The 20,634-nt window shown below is 43.3% G+C and overlaps 2 protein-coding genes across 6 annotated transcripts in view; one reads left to right on the forward strand and one right to left on the reverse strand.

Moving 5' to 3' along the window:
* RALGPS2 (Ral GEF with PH domain and SH3 binding motif 2) overlaps positions 1–20,634 on the reverse strand; it is an 812,647-nt gene that overhangs the window by 317,810 nt on the left and 474,203 nt on the right. The gene's annotated exons all lie outside the window — the stretch shown is intronic.
* Positions 10,347–20,634, forward strand: part of ANGPTL1 (angiopoietin like 1) — a 60,671-nt gene continuing 50,383 nt past the window's right edge. The window contains exons 1-2 of the mRNA XM_069231543.1: positions 10,347–10,673; positions 17,445–18,290. Of these exons, the coding sequence (XP_069087644.1) occupies positions 17,471–18,290 (820 nt within the window). The 5' untranslated portion in view covers positions 10,347–10,673; positions 17,445–17,470. The remainder of the gene's footprint in view (positions 10,674–17,444; positions 18,291–20,634) is intronic.

Consider the following 20,634-nt stretch of genomic DNA (forward strand, 5'->3'; position numbering starts at 1 on the left):
AATCTGTAAAACAGAATTCGGAGTAAAAAAAAACACACAGAGGGGTATCATTTTAAGAGTTCAAGCTTGAACAACCTACAGACAAATATAGGTGCCACCTATACAGCTGAGGAGGTTGTTTCCATACTACCACGGACGGCTCTGTCTGTATAAAGGTGAAGAGGACACCTTAGGCAATACAAGATAAAACTACTCAGGAGATCCATTGAATAAGTACCTGACCTTGATACGTTGGTAGTGCCATGTGATGCGGTTCCTACTTTGGTAATAGGACTGAGTGTTTAGGACAACAGCACCATACAGTGTGGGAGACTGAGTGCAACCCACACCTTTAGTAGCTGTCAGCCTAACTCCTGGCTGGCTCACAGTGCCTCACCCAAACCTGTTCGGGTAAAAGGTGATAACGGCAATCTGAACACAACACTCCGACTCCCCAGTGAAGCTTTGGAAATAAATCTTATCCCTTATGCTCAGTTACTCATGCATGCCAAGGCGAGAAACAGGGAGTGAGAAGCTTTCAATATATTTATTGAAACAATCGCAACCTGGAATAAAAAGCATGTGCTGCGATAATTAGGCAGATGAAACAAAGCAAGATAATCAACATTGTGATCAGGGTGAAGATAAATAACCCCATCAGGAAGTGTGATCCTACATGTTCTAGAGATTCCTACCTATCCCTGTGTCTACATCTGACAGAATAATGGTTATAACCCTCTGCCTGGCCCAAACTTTGGGATTAGCCCCAACCCCACATCTGGATAGGATACCAGGAATCTGCCTCTCGTGTGGATAGCAGCCCTTTCAGGATGCTGGAAGACCCGCAAAACTGTCTGTTGTTCAGTAAGTGCAACAGAATGATCATGACCGAAATGCCGGATACTCTACTTAGGTCAGTGTGTAGTTTATATAATAACACTTGCCACATTGGGACCACAGCTGCTCTGATGCAATGATGTGTCTCAGAGACAGAAGGTGGTTCCTCGACTGGCAACACAAGTTAGTATATTGTGTACTGCATTAAACAGCCTTGGACAAAGAGTGTTGATTGTATGTAGTGCAAAGGCTGATCAAATGAGCAGCGTGTTCCTTGTGGTCCTAGAATGAAGCAGGTAATAAAATGTGTAACGCCATCACTAAAAAGAAGTCGTGCTAAACATTAATAAAAAAAGTGTATAAAATGTGAATAAGGCACAAACCGCAAAACTAAGCTAAAACAGGTGTGCCTGACCCAGGTACTAAAAAGGTCCTCATGACAGGGGGAGTAGTCTCTTCAGACTATATGTAAAACTCATCTGTCCAATGTTATGGAAGGCTAGTGGGGCAAGTGATGGCGAATGCTGCTGCCTCTTGTTGTCCCCTTGGTGGTAAAGGGCCAGACTATGTGGGTTGAGAGGCTGCTGCAGTTGGAGGAAAGGGGTGGACTGACCAGACCATTGGTCACCTGACCCACAAAGTTAGTGGGTACCTCACCCTTGTCCACACAGAGGCTGGGAAGCATGTGCGGCATGGTGGCTGGGTGGGAATTGGCGCAATTGGAAGACCCTTTGATAGCCAAGAAAGGTAGACTTTGGGTGGTTGGGGAGAAGGGAGGGGTGGGGGGGGAGATCCCCACCATGAGGCCCATGGACCTGGCCGTAGCCAGTGAATCCTTGAAGTGCTCAAGCGCTGAATATGCCTTGTGTCCAAAGGGACGGGTCCCATTGAAGAGCATGTCCATAAGGGAAGCTTGGGCATCCTCCAAAAAGCCAGATGTCCTCAAAATGGTGTGGCACCTCAAGGCCACAGTTGTGGAAACTGTTATGATAAGCAAGTGGGTCGTCTCAAGCCCGCAACAAATTGTGAACTTTGCATGTCTCTTCCATTGGCAACAGCCTGACAGAGTACTGTCCGGGACTCCTCCGGAAACTGTGGCAGCACTTGCACAATTGTGCCCCACAGAGTGTGGGAATGACATCCTAAAAGGCATAAGGTGTTCACAGATTGTAATGCCAGGCTGGTGGAAGAAATCCTGTGGTGACTAGTGACATTTGAAAGTGGTGGGGGTAAAATTCGGGGGTGAGTGCTGTGTGGCAAGCAAAAAAGATTGGGTATATGTCGCATTTTCAAGTACATTTGTTAAAGCAAGGTTAATGAAGCAATTATGAAATTGTAGTAATGACATAAATAAAGAGATTTAATACGATAATGTCATAGGTAGCTGCTTATTCATTCAGTATAACCAGAGGACTGAATGCCACACTGCAATGATCCTTACAGCTAACGTGCATGTTGGCAATATCACTTGTATCTATGTATATCATCCTTCCTGAGTCATTTTTTGTTCAACAAAAGCCATTATTGGACTTCAGACTGTAATGTTCTTATAGTAACAAATATATCACCTCACCCATGTGTCTGTCCCCTCACTACCTCAATTTAACGCCTGTTTAGAAACAAATTATCAACAAAAAGGCAGAGGCCGCAAGGTCAAGGCAGGATGTTTCCCATTATTATAGATTTTTGGCATTTTAGCTCCTACGTTAAACATTCAATCAAAAAATAAATGTATTTAGTGCGAATTTTCAGATACTGCTGCATACACCAGCTACAGACGCAAAGATATGAAATTACCACCCATTGTTCCGTTACCAAAGAGCACATTTTCAATCGCAGTAGTCAGTCACAAGAGTTTACTAAGCTTGCACAGTAAACTGATACTGCAGCGCAGCTTTTAATCAGTGTAGGCAAAAAGGAAACTTGGTCAGTGTTTATCTTAATGATCCATAGCAAGGCTGTGGTACTGACTGAGAACACTTCACCCCTCTTTAGGTCGAGTCTAGGCAGCGTGCAAGCGCTATCTCTCAACATGCTGTAATTAACATCTGTGGGCTTTCACCACGCACATCACTTTAATTTATTCCTTGGCCTGCCTTTCAAAATTCCCTTGATTTCGTAGGTAAATGCTTTATGTCTGTACCGCTTTAGAGACTGACGTTGTTATATGGATTATTGCACAATTGGACATATACCTAAGTGTGGTACACTTTTGCTCTGCCGATTCGCGCTGTGTTTTTCTTCTTTTTCCTTGCTTTGGGCATGCTGCTGTTTCCTTGTAATGTCTGAGCACTTTACAAGAGGATGCAAAGTTTCATATAATGAAAACTCGACCAGAAAAGGGCTTTACATGACTACGTGAAGTTTCATATAGGGCAGCCTCGTACTTAATTATTTATTTTTTTCAGCCAGCATATTACTCTCGTCTCCCCTCCCTCATAACCTGAATGCACAGTGTAAAACTTCTCAAAATGGGCACCTCGCTTCATTTTTCAGCATGGAGCCCGAAAGTCATTGGGGATGTGTTGAATTCAAGCATGCAGTGTGCAGTACCTTATGTGGCCAAAAGAGATCTCAAGGGATACCTAGTGACAGCCTGTGGTACTGCACCCTTTCCCTGCTTTGTGCACATTAGTACAGTAAATGTTGCAGGTTTTTTTCAGCCAGCTTATTATAGGTGTAAAAGTGTTAATGTAACCATGTTGTTGCTGCTTACATTTCACATGCTTTACTTAATATTGCATTCTCTGTGAGTGTTTGCTTTTTCCAGGATGATGATGTTTTTTTTTTCAGCCAACATGTTACTCGTGTCTCCCCTCCCTCATAACCTGAATGCATGGCGTAAAACTTTTTTCAGCACAGTGCCCGAAAGTCATTGGGAATGTGTTGAAATCAACATTGAAGGGTGTAGTACCTTATGTGGCCAAAAAAGGTCCCAAAGAACACCTAGTGACAGTCTGTGGTACTGCAGCCTTTCCCTGCTTAGTGCACATTAGAAAAGTAAATGTTGCAGGCTTTTTTTCAGACAGCATATTAGAAGTGCAAAAGTGTTAACATAACCATGTTGTTCCTGCTTACATTTCACATGCTTTATTTAATCTAGAATTCTCTGAGAGTTTGTTTTTTCCAGGATGTTACTTATTTTTTTTCTGCAGCTAGCATATTACTCGTCTCCCCTCCCTCATAACCGATTTCCCATTTTCTGGTTCTCCAGTGCTGCAAAGGTCATGAATGGCAATGGCGCTATGCAAATATCATCACTCACCTACATACAAAAAAAAAGTTTAACAAAAAAAACATTTTCAATACCAAAAGCTCTAACTTTCACAAATGCGAGACAGATTTCATTGCAAATGCTTGCTTAACTGACTCCCACTTTCTCTGAACATATATCACAATGTAGAAAACAGGAAAAGAACAGTAAGAGACCTGGCCCCAATAAGGGCCCCATAAACGTGTGCACACAAACACGCACGTCCACGCACTTTAAAGACCCAGATTACATACCCCTGTGGACAAGCACGCGCACCAGGGGCATTGCTACCACTGCTGCAACAGGTGCAGTGGCACCAGAGCTCTGAGGTGCCCAATGAACCCTGATAATTGCTTTATTTTACTACCCTAACAGCAATCAAATGGGTAATTTGTCTTGTCTGCACCTGGGGAGGGCCTATGATATGTATAATTGCTACATGACTGTCAACACACCACACATCCACTTTAAAGAGCCAGTTTAAGAAATTAGCCATGTTCTCTCTAATAATCCCCACATCAGTAAATTCCATGATATACTTCGACAAAGGGATTCAAATTAAAGGTTGTTTCTAGCTGTCTCAGTGCCTTCTCTGTTAAAAAGCTTTCTGAAAAACAGCTGCTTTCACTTCAGGCATATAAAAGATTACACCTTGCTTTACCATACAGACTAACACCCGCTCTGAGGTAATGCAATGATAGCAAATAAAGGATTTTCTAAAAGTCCTGCCAACTGTAGGAAACTGAACAGCATAAATGAATTAAATTTGGCAGGATTGTAATAACTGCGCCCTTATGGGTGACCTCTCGATGATGCAGTGTCGAGCTGCACTGATAACTAGAGAAAGTGAAAAATTACTGCAGGCAATTCAACCTCCCGTTTGATGCAAGTAAGAGCCCACGGGCAACTGATACCATACTGAGATCGCTTCTGGTTGGGTGTCTCAGCTTCCCAAATCCCTTGTTGTGTCTAGACACAATTGTTTCACTGAAACGTATCTGAACAGCTAGCTAGAGAGTATATTTCCTATTTTTTCAACATCGCATTTTTTAAGGAATATAAACAAAATCATACAAATTTAAACAATTAAATAATAGGTTTGTTATAAAAATTACAAACCGTGCAATACAATAGGCTTGACAAATATCTATAAAGTAATAACTCTAAGCAAGTTGTTTAAAATTAGAAATATGTTCATAAAAATCTATTCAATATAAAAACAAAAACCATGGTGCGCTTACTTTGATATCATCTTGCAGTCTGCACTTAACTACAAGCAGTGTTCTCGAGATACACTGATGACATGTTTAATTAATAAAGGCAATGTGAGTTTCTTGTTTCTAAGACCATAGCAGCAACAAAAACAAATCTGACAAATATTTCTTTAGGAGATCTATGCGAAAAGCTCTAGCACACTCCTTGTTGAGCGAGGCGCACAGGACAAACAATGGCTTTCATTACTGAAACATATTGCCTCAAACCACAGTATGCCTAAAAGTAGAACGTAAATGATCAATGCACGTTCTGTTTCGCAACTTAATGCCCGCACAGCTCGTCAGTGCCTCTCCAAAATGTCAATTCACATATAAATACATTCTTACCTTCACATGTCCTGTAATCTCACACAAATGTCTGTTGCCACTTGATTTTAAAGTGGTTCAAATTCGACACTCTCAGAGAAGACCCAAGACCCATCCTCGTTAGGAGACACAGGGCTTCTGAATAAGAGTTGAATAATTACTACCAGCTGCCCTAATAAAAACAACCCGGCCAAAGGTTCCACAAATTTCACTTTGTCTTCAGTGGATTAACAATCCTGTCGAATCCATCGATTCTGGGCCTCACACCTTCCAGGAGTGACTCACCGTGGAAGAACGCTTGCGACTTTGAGAAGTCCCACCCTGTGTCCCCTGAGCCAATCTAGGCGCTGCTCTCATGCTGTTATTAATAAGCAACATTAAAGCAGCACAATGATTGGCTCAGTTGGGTGCTGCCAGTGCTCCTGGAGGCTTGGGACTATGACTGTAATACCATGAGCTCCTTACATTTGTGCAGGTAGGTTAAGGTTCAATTGCGCATGTTGGGCTTGGCACAGCAAGGCACCCATCCAACCTGCCATGCGCACTTCACCCCAAGGAGGACCAGCTGACCCTGTGCCACTCAACCATTTAAGTTCCATCACCTCACCCACGAACGACTCCACCCACCTTCACTAGCACATAAAAAGCAAGGCAAACCCTGCCATGGTGAAATAAAAGCAGTCAGCTGGCACTGCAGCTTAAACATTTAATATGGTGCAACAGAACAAAAAGGGGGCACCCTAAGAAAGAAACCTCCATTGAAGAAAACATCTTCCCAAATGAGTCCAGCCTTTTGGATTCCCTATTCGGGGAGAGCAGTAGGGAAAGCACAGTGAGAAGTTGCGGCTTGGACCACGAAGCTCTCAGGGGTACGGTGTTGCGTGAGGAAGGCAAGGTACCCTTGTGAGAGGCAATGGTGGCGGGCACTCGTCCTAGTCACATGAGTGTCCGTGCAGGGTTTGGACCAGGTACCCAAAATGACATTTGTGAGGTTATCACTGAATGGGCGTAGGGGTTCAGATGTTGAAACTCCCAGTTGCAGCACCTCTGCAAAAGATAAGTCATGACTGCCAAGGGTAGCTGAAGGTCAGGGATTTCAGATGCTTTTCTCACCACCACTTCATAGGAAGCTTTCGCTGCCATAACCATGGTAGAGGAAGAAAACATACCAGTATTTGGAGAGGTATCCTGTTCACTGGTTTCACCCAAGTTCTCACATCAGTCAATTTCTTACTCCTAGGGCCAATATTCTACAGGGTCCAGTGACAGCCCCCAGTCTTTCCTGAGGCCAAGTCAAACAGAATAGGGCTCATGCTCTAATCTAGGAGGCTAGGTTACTGCCAATGTCTGAGTTGGCGTTAGGCAATGCCCATCCGGCTCCGTGCTGGAGTCTGGGCTGACAATGGGGGATGGCGCCCACAGCATCATCACTGGAACTGGCATCGGGGAAAGTCGAGATGTTATAACTGGCGCTGGTCCAGATTTAGGACTGGATCCTTTGGGATCCATCTGCACTGAGGCTGTAGCAGCCAGTGCATAACCCAGCCGGCCCCTTCCAACCCTGTGGGACCCGAAGGAGTCTCAATGGTGTCAGACTGCACAAAAATGAGGCACATGGCCTCATAGAACTCTTCAGGTTGGGTTAATTGACATTTCTTGAGCATATTGCCATAAACTGGTGTCAAACCATCTTGCAACATTAGGTGAGAATCCAAGAAAATGGATGGTCCCCAATATAAGAGGCAAAAGCTGTAGTGTGGACATGTTTAGCCCCAAAGAAACGCATTAGTTTATAACTTAAAATCACATGAGTGCCGGGTGCTACTCGAAGTTTCTAGAGCATGTTAAGGTGCATTAGTGTCTAAGCATATTAATATGAGTTGGTAGCAACCCATCATATGACATTTAGTGATAATCAAAGAAGAGGGATAATCCACAATCTTAGAGGAAAAATGAATAATGCCAGCGGGTATAATTAACCCCAAAAACAGCGTGTCAGTTTGAAAATTAAAGTTATACGAATATAGTGTTGCTTTGAGTTACTAGTGCATACTAAAGCAAATATGTGTTACAAAATCAGGATATCCCAGGAAAAAAGAGATGGCAATATTCAAAACTCAGAACCCATATTAAAAGCATGATTAAATCCATATCTTTATAAGCCATGACCATGAGCCTACAAGTATATCAGTCAGACACTCCATAATAATAGTGTGAACCAAAAGGTCACAGGGAGAGCTCTGGAAAAAAGTAAATATTCTTTGTGCTCTTGACAGATTCTAGTCGGAAATCTTTGAGTATAGTCTCTGCGGTCCGCCTGGCCAAATATTACAGCGATTAGAGACGTAACAACTTAACTGTATTAAGGAAATTTGAGACGGGCTTTCATACATAGATTGCACGTGCCCATGTGTTATATCCTGTTAGATACCAAACACCAAACACAATGAATTCTTGCAACTGGATACTTTGTTGGGAATAGGGAGACACCGCTAACAATGCTCCACTACACTGAGGCCTCTCCACCATGCACATAGTTCTTCTATACGGTATGATTCTTACCCGTCCATACTATCCCAAGTGGTTAAAATAATGGTACTGTCCTTCCAGTTTGGAATTATTAGAACGGAGTGTTCCCCCAAAGCTATATTGTCTGTCCTACACTGTTCAACTTTTACATGGAAGAGTGGGGGGTCACATCCTCAAGCACTCTGGGATCCTGTATCACCCATATACTTATGACACCAAGACATGTCACAAGATTTCCTCTAAGAATGAAAGGTGTCCAGTGTTTCAGAAAGTTTAGAAATTGCAAAGTTTGTTGTCCACCTACCACTTGAAACTAAAATTGCAAAACCTAATTTTGTCCTAAATCTCCCTAGAACCTTCCTCTTCAATCATGAATTGCCTAAATTAATTTTCTTAACTGCCACCTTACAATTTTTAATAGTGCCATATCTTAAGTTGTCATCCTCGACAAAGTTAAATTAAGCTTTGGTCCCACATCAATGACATGGCTTTGGTCCCACATCAATGACATGGCAAAGAGTGCACACTACAAAATCATTACTTTGGGGTATCAGGCAGTTTATTCCTGAACAAGATCTGAGGCCTATGCTCAGGCCCTAGTTCTCTCAAGACTAGACTACTGCAACTCACTCATCATAGGATTACCAAACTCTCACACCTGGTCATCTCTGTGCGGTACTGACTACAGCAGCTCAATTTCTGACTCGATGAGAGAAATTTGACAAGATAACCCCAGCTCTTCTAACACTCCATTGGTATTCCACTGAAGTTGGTGATTCAAGTAAATTGCATTATTCAGAAAGTCTTCGTACACAAAGACCCCTAGCTATCCGGCTGAAAATATAAGCTCTCTGGTGTTTAAAGTGCCATGCACTGCTTGAATTCACTGCTACTTGAGCTGCCAGTTTTCAAAGTGATAAGATAATGTCTCCTCTTTTCTCTGGCAGTGTGCAGAGAAAGTGAAACCGTCGTCCTAATGCACTGAACACCACCTACTGATTATCTCCCTTCACAAAGGGACTCGAGGTCCCATGTTTTCTAGACACGGTCTTGCTGTGTCCGAATTACCCTGTACCGCTAATCCGCCTCCCTCATGATTTAACTCGTTTATCCAGTTCCTTTCTCCCACTCAACCCTCTTCATGGGATTTTATTTTACCCACTACATGACACTGATCAGTGTAGCTTTGTTACAGTGTTTACCTGTCTATATAATTGGTTGCATTCTCGTATATCATTTCGTCATCGATTAATGGTTTCTCACTGGTCCATGCTTGCCCTCAATAAAGCTGCATAAATAAATATGGGAGCACATCTGGTTGGAACACTGCTATGTAGATATTTATTTATTTAAACGAAAACACATAGTTTAAAAGGTGAAAAAGGAAATTCGTTTATGTAGCCATAAAGATAACATACTATCAAACATACTGTATTATGTTTAGTCGACATTAGTAAAAGTGCATCAGTAATAAAGGTGCAAAAAGCAAGTGCCAATCTAATTTGAGAGTACATTCCAAATGTTCTGAACTCATGATGAACGCACTTTTGACTTCTAAAAGAAATTCTTTCAAATTAGGCAGGTTTTGCACTCCCTGAATGCTGATTTCTGTACGTGGTACCCGCAGTGCAACATGCACAGAGCTACCAGTGAGCCCTGGAATAGAACGCCTTACGCATATCTTTGCTGGCACGTCCCGTCTCGACTCTAACCCAGAACACATGGACCAGTCGTTTTAAGAGACTAACATAAACAAGGGCTGCTTCAGATTAGGAATGGTTTCAGAAAGCAGTGCGACATCCCTAGTCAACATTTTCGGGAGTGTATACGCTTCCCTTTGAGCTCAAGCCCCACTTTTCCTGCTTTACAGCATCAGTCTGTCGCTTTCACTCCCACATCGAACTCCGGCAACAACTTTTTGCTCCATAAAGACGGTCTCTGTTGGGGACGTAAAAGGAACCTTTAAGCGGCTGCGCCACATATGTTGGGCTGGTAAGTGCCTGGTGCCCTGGTACACCCAGTGCCCCCGCATGGCTGCCCTGCCGTCAACCTGTCCACAATCTGGCTTTGTTGAAAAACTCGGCGACTTTCACCATCACGTCCCCAATCCTCCCCCCGGGGCCCACAAGCAGACAGCCGAGGAGGAGCCGTGGTGACCTCACAGGTGGGCTGAACTTCGGAGCACTTAAGTGTGCATAGGAATTTAAACATCGCTGCAAACGTGCTCCGCGTGCAGACTCCTTGCAGTGACTTCCGAAGGCGCGCAGCTACTGTGACGACGAGAACAGGGCGTGGAGAGCCTGCATTTACTGAGTAAGACAAGGCGGCCACGTGCGCTGCCCCCCCCTACACGTTTTATTAGCATTCGCAAGGACTCCGACAGGCACTAGCTGCAAAAACATGCAGCTGCCAACGGTTCTACGGAGGAGCAAGGAGCCCTAAAGGTCTATTTCCGGACTTTGCACATACAAAGGAAAAACAACACGTCAGATAAGGTGCGTACTCTGTGTGCATGTTTACAGTGTTAAGAATGAAGGACTAACGTAACTCTCAGAATGTTGAGACTACAAGTGTTTTAAGGGCTTTTAGGGGGTGTCCCTAAGATCTGTACACAAGACCAATAATACTATTATAGGTAGCTCACTTTCACTGTGCAATCACACTGCAAGCAGGGGGCTATTGCACTTCAGGTGACTTCAAGGAAGCGAGAACGCCAACTAAGGGTGTTAAATGAAAACTCCGAAGCAGAGCAGGGAAAACATGTAAAATCCTCAAATAAGTGCAAACACGTGAAGGAAAACCTCACCTACCCAAACATTAACAATGCTGAACACCACTGACAAACTACAGGCTCTTGTCAGAGTGAGTTATAGCATCCATCAATGATTATTTAATGCAACACAGACTGTAAACAAAATAGATTCTGTTCATGCTATGTGGGATAAAAAAAAAAGAATTCAACGATTAAAATAAAGGCACTTTTAAATCAGCCTCTAGGGCGTAGGTCATACGTGCGCTAGAATAGCACCGCTCTAAATCATCCATGAAAAAGACTTGAGAACCACCTCTCCAGCGCGGACTCAAATACCCTACAAGGCTCCAGACACAGGCATCAGTGCCCTGAGCCAACATCCTAATCGTGCCTGTGCCTATGAGTCGGACAGTTGTATAAGTGGTTTGAAACCAATGTACACTGACGATGCAGAGGGAAGGCTTCCAAGCGGATACACCGGGCAGGAGGCAAGGGCGGGGTGACCCGCACTCATGGCTCATCAGCTTACCCACTTTAGCAGGACTTCCTTAGTGGCCATGGTACAAAGCAAAATGTGGGTATAGACGTTTGAAAGCAAGACGCCTATTGTGGAAACCCCGGCACAGTAACGGTGTACTAAAGGGGGATCGTTCAAGCACGGCGCCTCGTGCACGGGCACTATACGGCAGTCCATTAGCAGTATATGAGGGGTGTATAATGTAAGACAGCTTCGAAAAATAATGAATATAATGCACGTTAAGTAAAACGTGTATATAGTTTGTCGTTCATGTGGTGGGTGCGATCACTACCTAGGATATATTTGGCACACCAGATGCTAGAAGGAGATAAATGGTGACATAGGATTATGTTCTGCAAGCAGGGACCATGAACGGTGTGTACCACTCCATATCGTGGTTTCGATACATATTGTCAAATATGTTCTGTATAGAAAGTAACTGAAGGGAGGGATTCGTGAAGCATATGCACTTTATTTGGGTGTGCACGTTAGATGACATGTTCTACAAGCGAGCACTGATTCTAGTGTGTGCATTCAGGGATGTGGAATTCCTATCGCCCGACGCCCTGGACATCTTGTTTGGGGTCAAGGGCAACAAGTTTTTATGTTTACTTTGTCCTTGGGACAAGTAGGCCCAACCCTCTGCAGCACAAACCCTTTGGCTGCCTGTTTACAGAGAGTGGAACTCTCTGCAGTTGAGGTAATGTGTTTCCAAAAGATAATGCTGTTCGAACTTGTATTTATGGTTCATTATTTGAAATCCTTCATTATTAGGGTGAGTGCTGTAAATAAATGTTTTAAGGTCACACTTCACTACTGATGTTGGTTCCAGTACAAAAACAAAAAAAACGTGTATACACGTTTGAAAAGTTTAGGCTATGAGGCTAAGTATAATGCTCCCAGAATGCTCTCTGATTAGATGCAAATGAAGTGTCATTTAGTAAAATGTGTTGGTGCATGCTAGTATTTCCCAAAAATATTTCGAATGGAAAATCAGTGTAACCATTTTCAACACGATTATGGCAAGCATGAAAATAAACAAACACTGACAAAGCCATCTGATGACATATTTATATAAGTCGTTTAGTTTCATCAATGCGTGTCTTGTTTTGACATGGCTTTTGTAACACTTTATTGTTGTGGGAGCTATCAGGCCCTCAACACTGTAACAAACACTGGCAAAAAAAAAAAAAAAAAAAAAAAAAACGTTTTTGAACTCTAAAAGCACACGTTGCCACCAGTGGCATAACAAAGGCCCCGCAGCCGCCCTCCTGGGGGCCCCTTCAACACAGCACCTGGCCTGAGTGAGTCTGGAGAGGGGGCTCCTCCATGTTCTTTGCAAAGGGGCACCCTCCAGTTTCGTTACGTCAATGATTGCCACTGTAGTTCCTGACACTGAACAAAACTACTTTGTGTGCCAATATGCTCCTTGTGGAAGAGCAGAATGCGATCGCTCACAGTAAAGCCAGCCGAAAGAGAGAGAAATAGAAGTTTAATAAAAACAAAATGTTTTGTTAACACCAGACCTAATTAGGGACCAAGACCCACATGTAGGTAGCTTTTTGCATGTCGCAAACAGCGACTTTCGCTGTTTGCGGCGTGCAAAAAGCACATTGCGATGCACAAACCCAGTTTTGCCATTCGCGAACCTGGTTACCGAATCGCAAAACGGGTTTGCGACTCGCAATTAGGAAGGGGTATTCCCTTCCTAATTGCGACTCGCAGTGCAATGTAGGATTGTTTTGTGACCTGCAAACCTACTAACCTGCATGTTTTAAAGATTTTCACCAGCTTCTCTCTAATATTTTCCCATAATAAGAAAGGTTGGACATTTACTCCTGACAATGGCAGAATTAGAACTTCTTCCAGGGTTGGGAAGAAAGTGGCTGGAGGGAAAATGAACTTGCAAATGCTCAATAGATTTTCACATGAGCAAATCTACACATCGTATTTACCCATGCTAAAATACAGTTCACAAATATTTTATAGGGTCACTTTTGTGACTTTCTTTAAGACTTTGGGGCCACATATCAGTAGGTTCAGATTTGCGACCCACAAATTACGAGTCAGAGAGACTCGCAATTTGCGAGTCGCAAATCCGAATGTAGGATGGCACCATCTGTGATTCGCAAGGGCTTCGCAAATGCCCACCTCATGAATAATCATGAGTTGGGTCGCAATTTGCGACCCCCTTGCGAATGGTGGCCCTCACAGGGATGGTGGCCTGCTGGAGACAGCAGACCACCATGTCTGTGACTGCTTTTTAATAAAGCTGTTTTTTTGTATTTTTTGTAATGCAGTCCGTTTTCCTTAAAGGAAAACGAGATGCATTACAAAAACGAAAAATGAAATGTTTTCGTTTCATTTTTCCAGAGCAGGCAGTGTTCCGCAGGACCACTGTCTGCTCTGAAAAAATGTTTACATTGACATTCACAATGGGGAAGGGGTCCCATGGGGACCCCTTCCCTTTAGCGAAAGTGTTAGCACCCATTTGAAATGGGTGAAAACTGCGATTGGTTTGCGCCCGCGTTCGCGGTCACAAAACAATCCTACATTGCACTGCGAGTCGCAATTAGGAAGGGAATACCCCTTCCTAATTGCGAGTCGCAAACCCGTTTTGCGATTCGGTAACCAGGTTAGCGAATGGCAAAACTGGGTTTGTGCATCGCAATGTGCTTTTTGCACGCCGCAAACAGCGAAAGTCGCTGTTTGCGACATGCAAAAAGCTACCTACATGTGGGTCTTGGTCCCTAATTAGGTCTGGTGTTAACAAAACATTTTGTTTTTATTAAACTTCTATTTCTCTCTCTTTCGGCTGGCTTTACTGTGAGCGATCGCATTCTGCTCTTCCACAAGGAGCATATTGGCACACAAAGTAGTTTTGTTCAGTGTCAGGAACTACAGTGGCAATCATTGACGTAACGAAACTGGAGGGTGCCCCTTTGCAAAGAACATGGAGGAGCCCCCTCTCCAGACTCACTCAGGCCAGGTGCTGTGCTGAAGGGGCCCCCAGGAGGGCGGCTGCGGGGCCTTTGTTATGCCACTGGTGGCAACGTGTGCTTTTAGAGTTCAAAAACGTTTTTTTTTTTTTTTTTTGCCAGTGTTTGTTACAGTGTTGAGGGCCTGATAGCTCCCACAACAATAAAGTGTTACAAAAGCCATGTCAAAACAAGACACGCATTGATGAAACTAAACGACTTATAAAAATATGTCAGATCAGATGGCTTTGTCAGTGTTTGTTTATTTTCATGCTTGCCATAATCGTGTTGAAAATGGTTACACTGATTTTCCATTCGAAATATTTTTGGGAAATACTAGCATGCACCAACACATTTTACTAAATGACACTTCATTTGCATCTAATCAGAGAGCATTCTGGGAGCATTATACTTAGCCTCATAGCCTAAACTTTTCAAACGTGTATACACGTTTTTTTTGTTTTTGTACTGGAACCAACATCAGTAGTGAAGTGTGACCTTAAAACATTTATTTACAGCACTCACCCTAATAATGAAGGATTTCAAATAATGAACCATAAATACAAGTTCGAACAGCATTATCTTTTGGAAACACATTACCTCAACTGCAGAGAGTTCCACTCTCTGTAACAGGCAGCCAAAGGGTTTGTGCTGCAGAGGGTTGGGCCTACTTGTCTCAAGGACAAAGTAAACATAAAAACTTGTTGCCCTTGACCCCAAACAAGATGTCCAGGGCGTCGGGCGATAGGAATTCCACATCCCTGCAAAGGCATTTCAGCCCTGGAACTATTGCTTACTGCTTCCTCCAGCCCCAGTATGCAGATCTGCAGAAAGGTGGAAAAATAAGGAAATTGCTACAGTAGGGATTGAAACTGCAAGTATTCAAGCCCTACTAAGGTAGTAGCCCTGGCATAATCAGAGAGGCTATTATCAGAGCTCTTACATAATGAGATTGCTGCCATAATTTGTCGCCACACTACATGGCACCAAAGGGACAAGTAGATCTTTTTACAGGACAAGTAGATTTGAGAAGCAACCTGTCCCCTGGACAAGTAGATATTTTAATAAATTCCACACCCCTGGTGCATGAACGGATATGGCCAGCACAGAAAAAGACAGCACTGTGGAAAGATCAGCAGCAGAAACATATTCTCTACAGAAAGATGCGAGCGAGAGCTCTTTGCTGTAGTGTCAATATTAGGATGTGTCTAACAAGCAAAAACTGTGGAATGTGTAAAAACACGGATGGAAAATAACGTGGAATACAGTAAATATACAATCCATGCAAGGGCAGCAGGGCGTTAGTGGACAGCAACTCTAGGTTGTGTAAGCATACGGTGGGTATTTATTGTATGATGCACGCATTTACTGGACGCTGGTTGTGTACTGTATAGTATGGAGGACATCTATACTGGAGGATAAAATGCCCCACAAACAGAAAATGGCATACTTCCCACCTGCTAAAACTGGTGTGCTGTATACACGAGCGTGTATTTTCCACATGCTTTTACACATGCAGAGACTTGGTAAGGTAAGTCTGAAGTGTTCTATTCGTAGATACACAGAAATGTATAATCAACAAACAGTTACACACGCAGAGGGAGTAAGGTGTGGCTGGTTTTAGTTTTACATACATACACAAACGGTTTCACTTGTGTATTAGACAGTCTGTTTGCTTGTGTGAACATAAAAAACGTAGCCAGGCACGCACTGGCACTGCACATATACAGACCTGCATGACCCAGCAAGTTTAGGCTTGGAAATTAAAGTGTGAATCACTGGGCCAACACAACCCAAACACTTTTCTGTGCTAATCCACAGAGTCCATGATTACACGTTATGAGATCCAGAGGTGAAATGTTCAATGACACTATGCCAGTCAACTAAAACATCATCTTGTAAAAGTGATAGGGTTTACATTTTTGTGCCAACCTTAAGTCAGTTGTATAGGTGACAGGATCTGTAGTTGTACGTCAGTACCTTTAATCATCATAGATGTGGCATGCTCTGTATTTCAGTGCCAATCCACTGAGCCATACATTTGTAGAGACGACTCTGCTTGATAGTACCAAAAGTGGGTCTTGGAGGTGACAGGCTCTTTAATCTTACTATATAATTTCATCTTGCTCTGCAACTAACTATCTGCATCAATGTGACTTAGAGATCACTGGGTTTTGAATCCCTGCACCATTCTCATGATCTCTGTGTTCTAGATGTGCACAGCTATACATCAATGTGCCAACTCACTGAGCTGTTGTGTTAGGGGTGAAATACTCTGACATAATGCCAATTAGCACATCTCATCTCTACCTACATTTAAAGAAGCCTCTGAATGTCTCTCCCCACCTACTGGCTCACTGGGAAAATCCTCTTAGACACTGGGAGATTCCATTAAGTCGCGGAGACCCTCGAGAAACATGCTGTGTACCCCTCACCCCATCCTTCACGCTATTTATTTGGGTTGTAAAAAAAAAAAAAAAAGCTTGAGGTTATTGTGCAAATCCCCAAAGCTGTTCAGTCATAGAGATGAAAAGCTCTGCAGGTCAGTGCCAGTCCTTTGAACAGTGTAATTATAGAGGTGAAAGGGTATGCTTCCTTGAGAATTTCGCTTAGGCTCATTCATCTGTACAGGTAACAGGCTCTGGATCCCAGTGCCAATCCATTTAGTCACTCTGACCTAGAGGTAACAAGACTGAGCAGTGCCCAACCACAATCCTACAGGTAGCGACTGAGCCATATTTTCAGGATAAACACTGTTTACCATTTATATTACTTGGATGAAAAAATCCTGGCACTCACAGAGGAACAGAGAAGACCACTCATCCTCCACTATGGTCAGATTATGCTTTGCCCCTGCGCTATTTCTAATGCTCCCTCAGCCCCTAAATCAAACGCCTTGTTCCAGCCTCATTACACTTCTATGAACTAACAATGGTGATTTTGTATTTTGAGAATTGACGATACTAATTCTATTATTTAAACTTTTCTTCCTACACCTCACCCGTTGATCTTCTAAAAGGCACAAGCCAGAATTTTCACTTCAAAATGGAGACCTATACTTGGACTTTGGGACTGTTGTTCTGTATGCTTTTAGCCTCAGGACAATGCACATTAAGACAATCAAAAAGCAGCAAGCCCCCTTCAAGACTGCCTCGTTCAACAGACAATGGAGATTCAGACAAAAAATGCGGCTACACTTTCCTGGTCCCAGAGCAGAAAATAACAGGGCCCATCTGCATCCACACAAAGGGACCTGCAGCTGAGAAAGCTCAGCTTACACGGATGGACCTGGAAGATCTGAAGGATGTGCTGTCAAAGCAAAAGAGGGACATTGAGACTCTTCAGGTGTTGGTGGATGTGGATGGAAACATAGTCAACGAGGTGAAGCTCTTGCGGAAGGAGAGCCGTAACATGAACTCCCGTGTCACTCAGCTCTATATGCAGCTACTGCATGAGATTATCCGAAAGCGGGACAATCTCCTTGAACTTTCCCAGCTTGAGAACAAGATACTCAATGCCACAGCTCAGATGCACAAAATTGCAGCCAAGTCTAAAGATCTGGAGATGAAGTACGCCTCACTGATTGACATGGTCAACAACCAGTCTCTTCTGATCTCTATGCTGGAGGATCAGTGCCTAAAGGTCTTCTCTCGTCGGGACCGCCATGGTTCTCCTCCACTTGTTCAGGTTGTGCCACAGCACATTCCAGAACGTCAGCAACACATTCCTAATGTGCTGGGAGGAAATGAGATCCAGAGAGACCCAGGATACCCAAGGGATGGTGTCAGTCGTCCGCAACCCCCACTGGTTCCTTCTCCTACCAGAAGTCCCTTTAGAATGCCCCCTGTGGCCGTAATTAATGAAGGTAAGCATGTATGTTTTGAAGCACTGCACCAAGTCATGCAAAATAAAATGCATCCTCTCAAGGGGTTATTACTTCGTTATATCACATTGACAAACAATTAGCAAGGACCCGTTCCAATGAAGAACATATTTTCCAAACTAATGATTGAAGAATGTCGCTGCAGTATGACATATGCCCCCCCTGCCAGTCCATTTTCAAAATGCACTGAAGGATGTAATTGTTAGGCTACAATGGACACTCTTTGGGTGAGGTTTACTACATATTTACAGTACACAACAGTGAATGCTAGGCTCTCACCACCCCTCTAACAGGGTTCTCCACAGTGGTAGGTCAAGAGTCTACTAGAGTCTTTGAGAAACTACAACATTATCACAGAACATTCACAGACCATATGACATCTGTTTAAATCATATATTTCAGAAGAGTAACTTCGCACTAATTAGATACAACATTTGGAATAGCAAATAAATTACTAAACTACTTAAGGCCATTTTATTTCCCAGAGAATTACAGGATGTTGTTTAGGAAAAGGTGAAATGGGTAATTCATAACCCAGTGATATTACTACAGGGACTGCTTTCCTTGAGAACCTAGTAAACAAATGTTTATTTACAGCTTGTTTTGGGAGCCTCTCGATGGGTCTAGCTAACCTTAAAAGCCTGTTACTGGAGCATACTACTGGTGCCACAGCCAGCCCATGGAACCTCAGTAAGGAGCCTCGGATCGGACCAAATCTAGCCCCATTGGATGAAAAGCTAGCTTAAGGAGACTCCAATTGCAGGTCAGATCTGACCTTATGATCCTCCCATGTAGTGCCACAATCAGTGTAAGGATCCTTACATTAGGGGCCATAGCCAGAATACGTAGCCTTCCAGTGGGGCTTCCACAGATCAAGGGAACCTCTCAATTAGAGGGTGTTATGAATGAAGGATCTTCCCTATGGGGCAACAGCTGGTTAAGGTAACTGTGCCCCCCATCAAGGCCACAACTGGCAGAAGCTTCCAAGGTGTAGGGGGTTGCAAGAGCAGGATGAATGAACCTCCCACTAGGGGGGCACAGCTGGCCTTAAGAGCCTTCCATTTGTGGAGGGGTAGGGGGCATCAGGACTAAGGTGCCTCCTCCTATACATCAGAGCTGGCTTATGGAACCGTCCACTGGGGCTACAGCCAGCTTTAAGTACTTTTTAATGTGACCACAGCGGTCTTAAGGTACCTCCTAATAGGGCCACACACTGCTTAAGAAGCCTACCAATCAGGCCAGGCCTCGTCTTGGAAGCCCCTAAAGGAGGCCACACAGTGTTCAGGAAACCCCCAAAGAGTTTACATATTGGTCAGGCAGCACTTTGAAAAGGCCACACATTGTTTATGCAATTTTCTAACGTAGCTACATACTGTGTAGGAGTTTGTTGGAATATTGTGTGGTTTAATCAGCAGGCTGCCTAAATACAGGCACCCCCAATGAAACTCTGCTCTCTCACTAGGTCAACAGAATTAAACAAAGAAACAAAAAACCAAAGATTAAACAACCATATCTGGTAAACATTTCCCAAAAAGGAATGAATGCTTCCCCATGATTGGGAATATCCCAATTCATATGGTTTTAGAAATATATTTTACCATATTTACTTCTACACTGAATGGAGAATCATTTGATGCAACATGATCTAGATTGTCAGACCCTCACAGTAAATTCTACACCACTGCTGGTAGCACCCTTATATAGTCTCACTCATAATGCATATTACTTAGGTTAATTCTACATCACTGTAGAGAACTGCAGGTACAGTCTTCACCAATTATTGCAGAAAATGTCTCCAAATTATTCCCTACTTCAGATAATACCCTACATCGGACAATAATCAATAAGTCTACAGTACCTCAGACCGTATAATAGTCTAATCTAGTAGCAAAGGAAGATAGACATTTTTACATCAATTTAGAGAGCAAACTCATTATACAAGTCTGTCTCATGCTGCAAGATAGCCCATTATCTTCTACAAATAACTCCCTCCCCACTCTAGGGACACCATTGCCATGGGATGGACCTTAGCTTGGTTGTTAACATTGTTGACTGTGAAAGTTTCACCAGTCAGATACTGCTCTAGGGTTATCAGTTTTTCAGTCACAGTGGTGACACTTGCACCTGTATCCCTCAGTGCTTGAAGTCTGATTCCGTTAATATGAGGCTGTTGTCTGCATTTCTCCAGATCACTGGGCCAGAAAACCAGAACAGCAACATCTGCCCTACCTTCAAAGACTAAAGCTGCTTCTTTGAGCTCTTTTACAAGGTCAGGGGTCACCTGGGATCCCATATGAAGACTTAGCACTACAGTAGGAGCTGCAGG

Source organism: Pleurodeles waltl, chromosome 4_2 (genome assembly GCF_031143425.1).
Source record: "Pleurodeles waltl isolate 20211129_DDA chromosome 4_2, aPleWal1.hap1.20221129, whole genome shotgun sequence".
Taxonomy (NCBI): Eukaryota; Metazoa; Chordata; class Amphibia; order Caudata; family Salamandridae; genus Pleurodeles; species Pleurodeles waltl.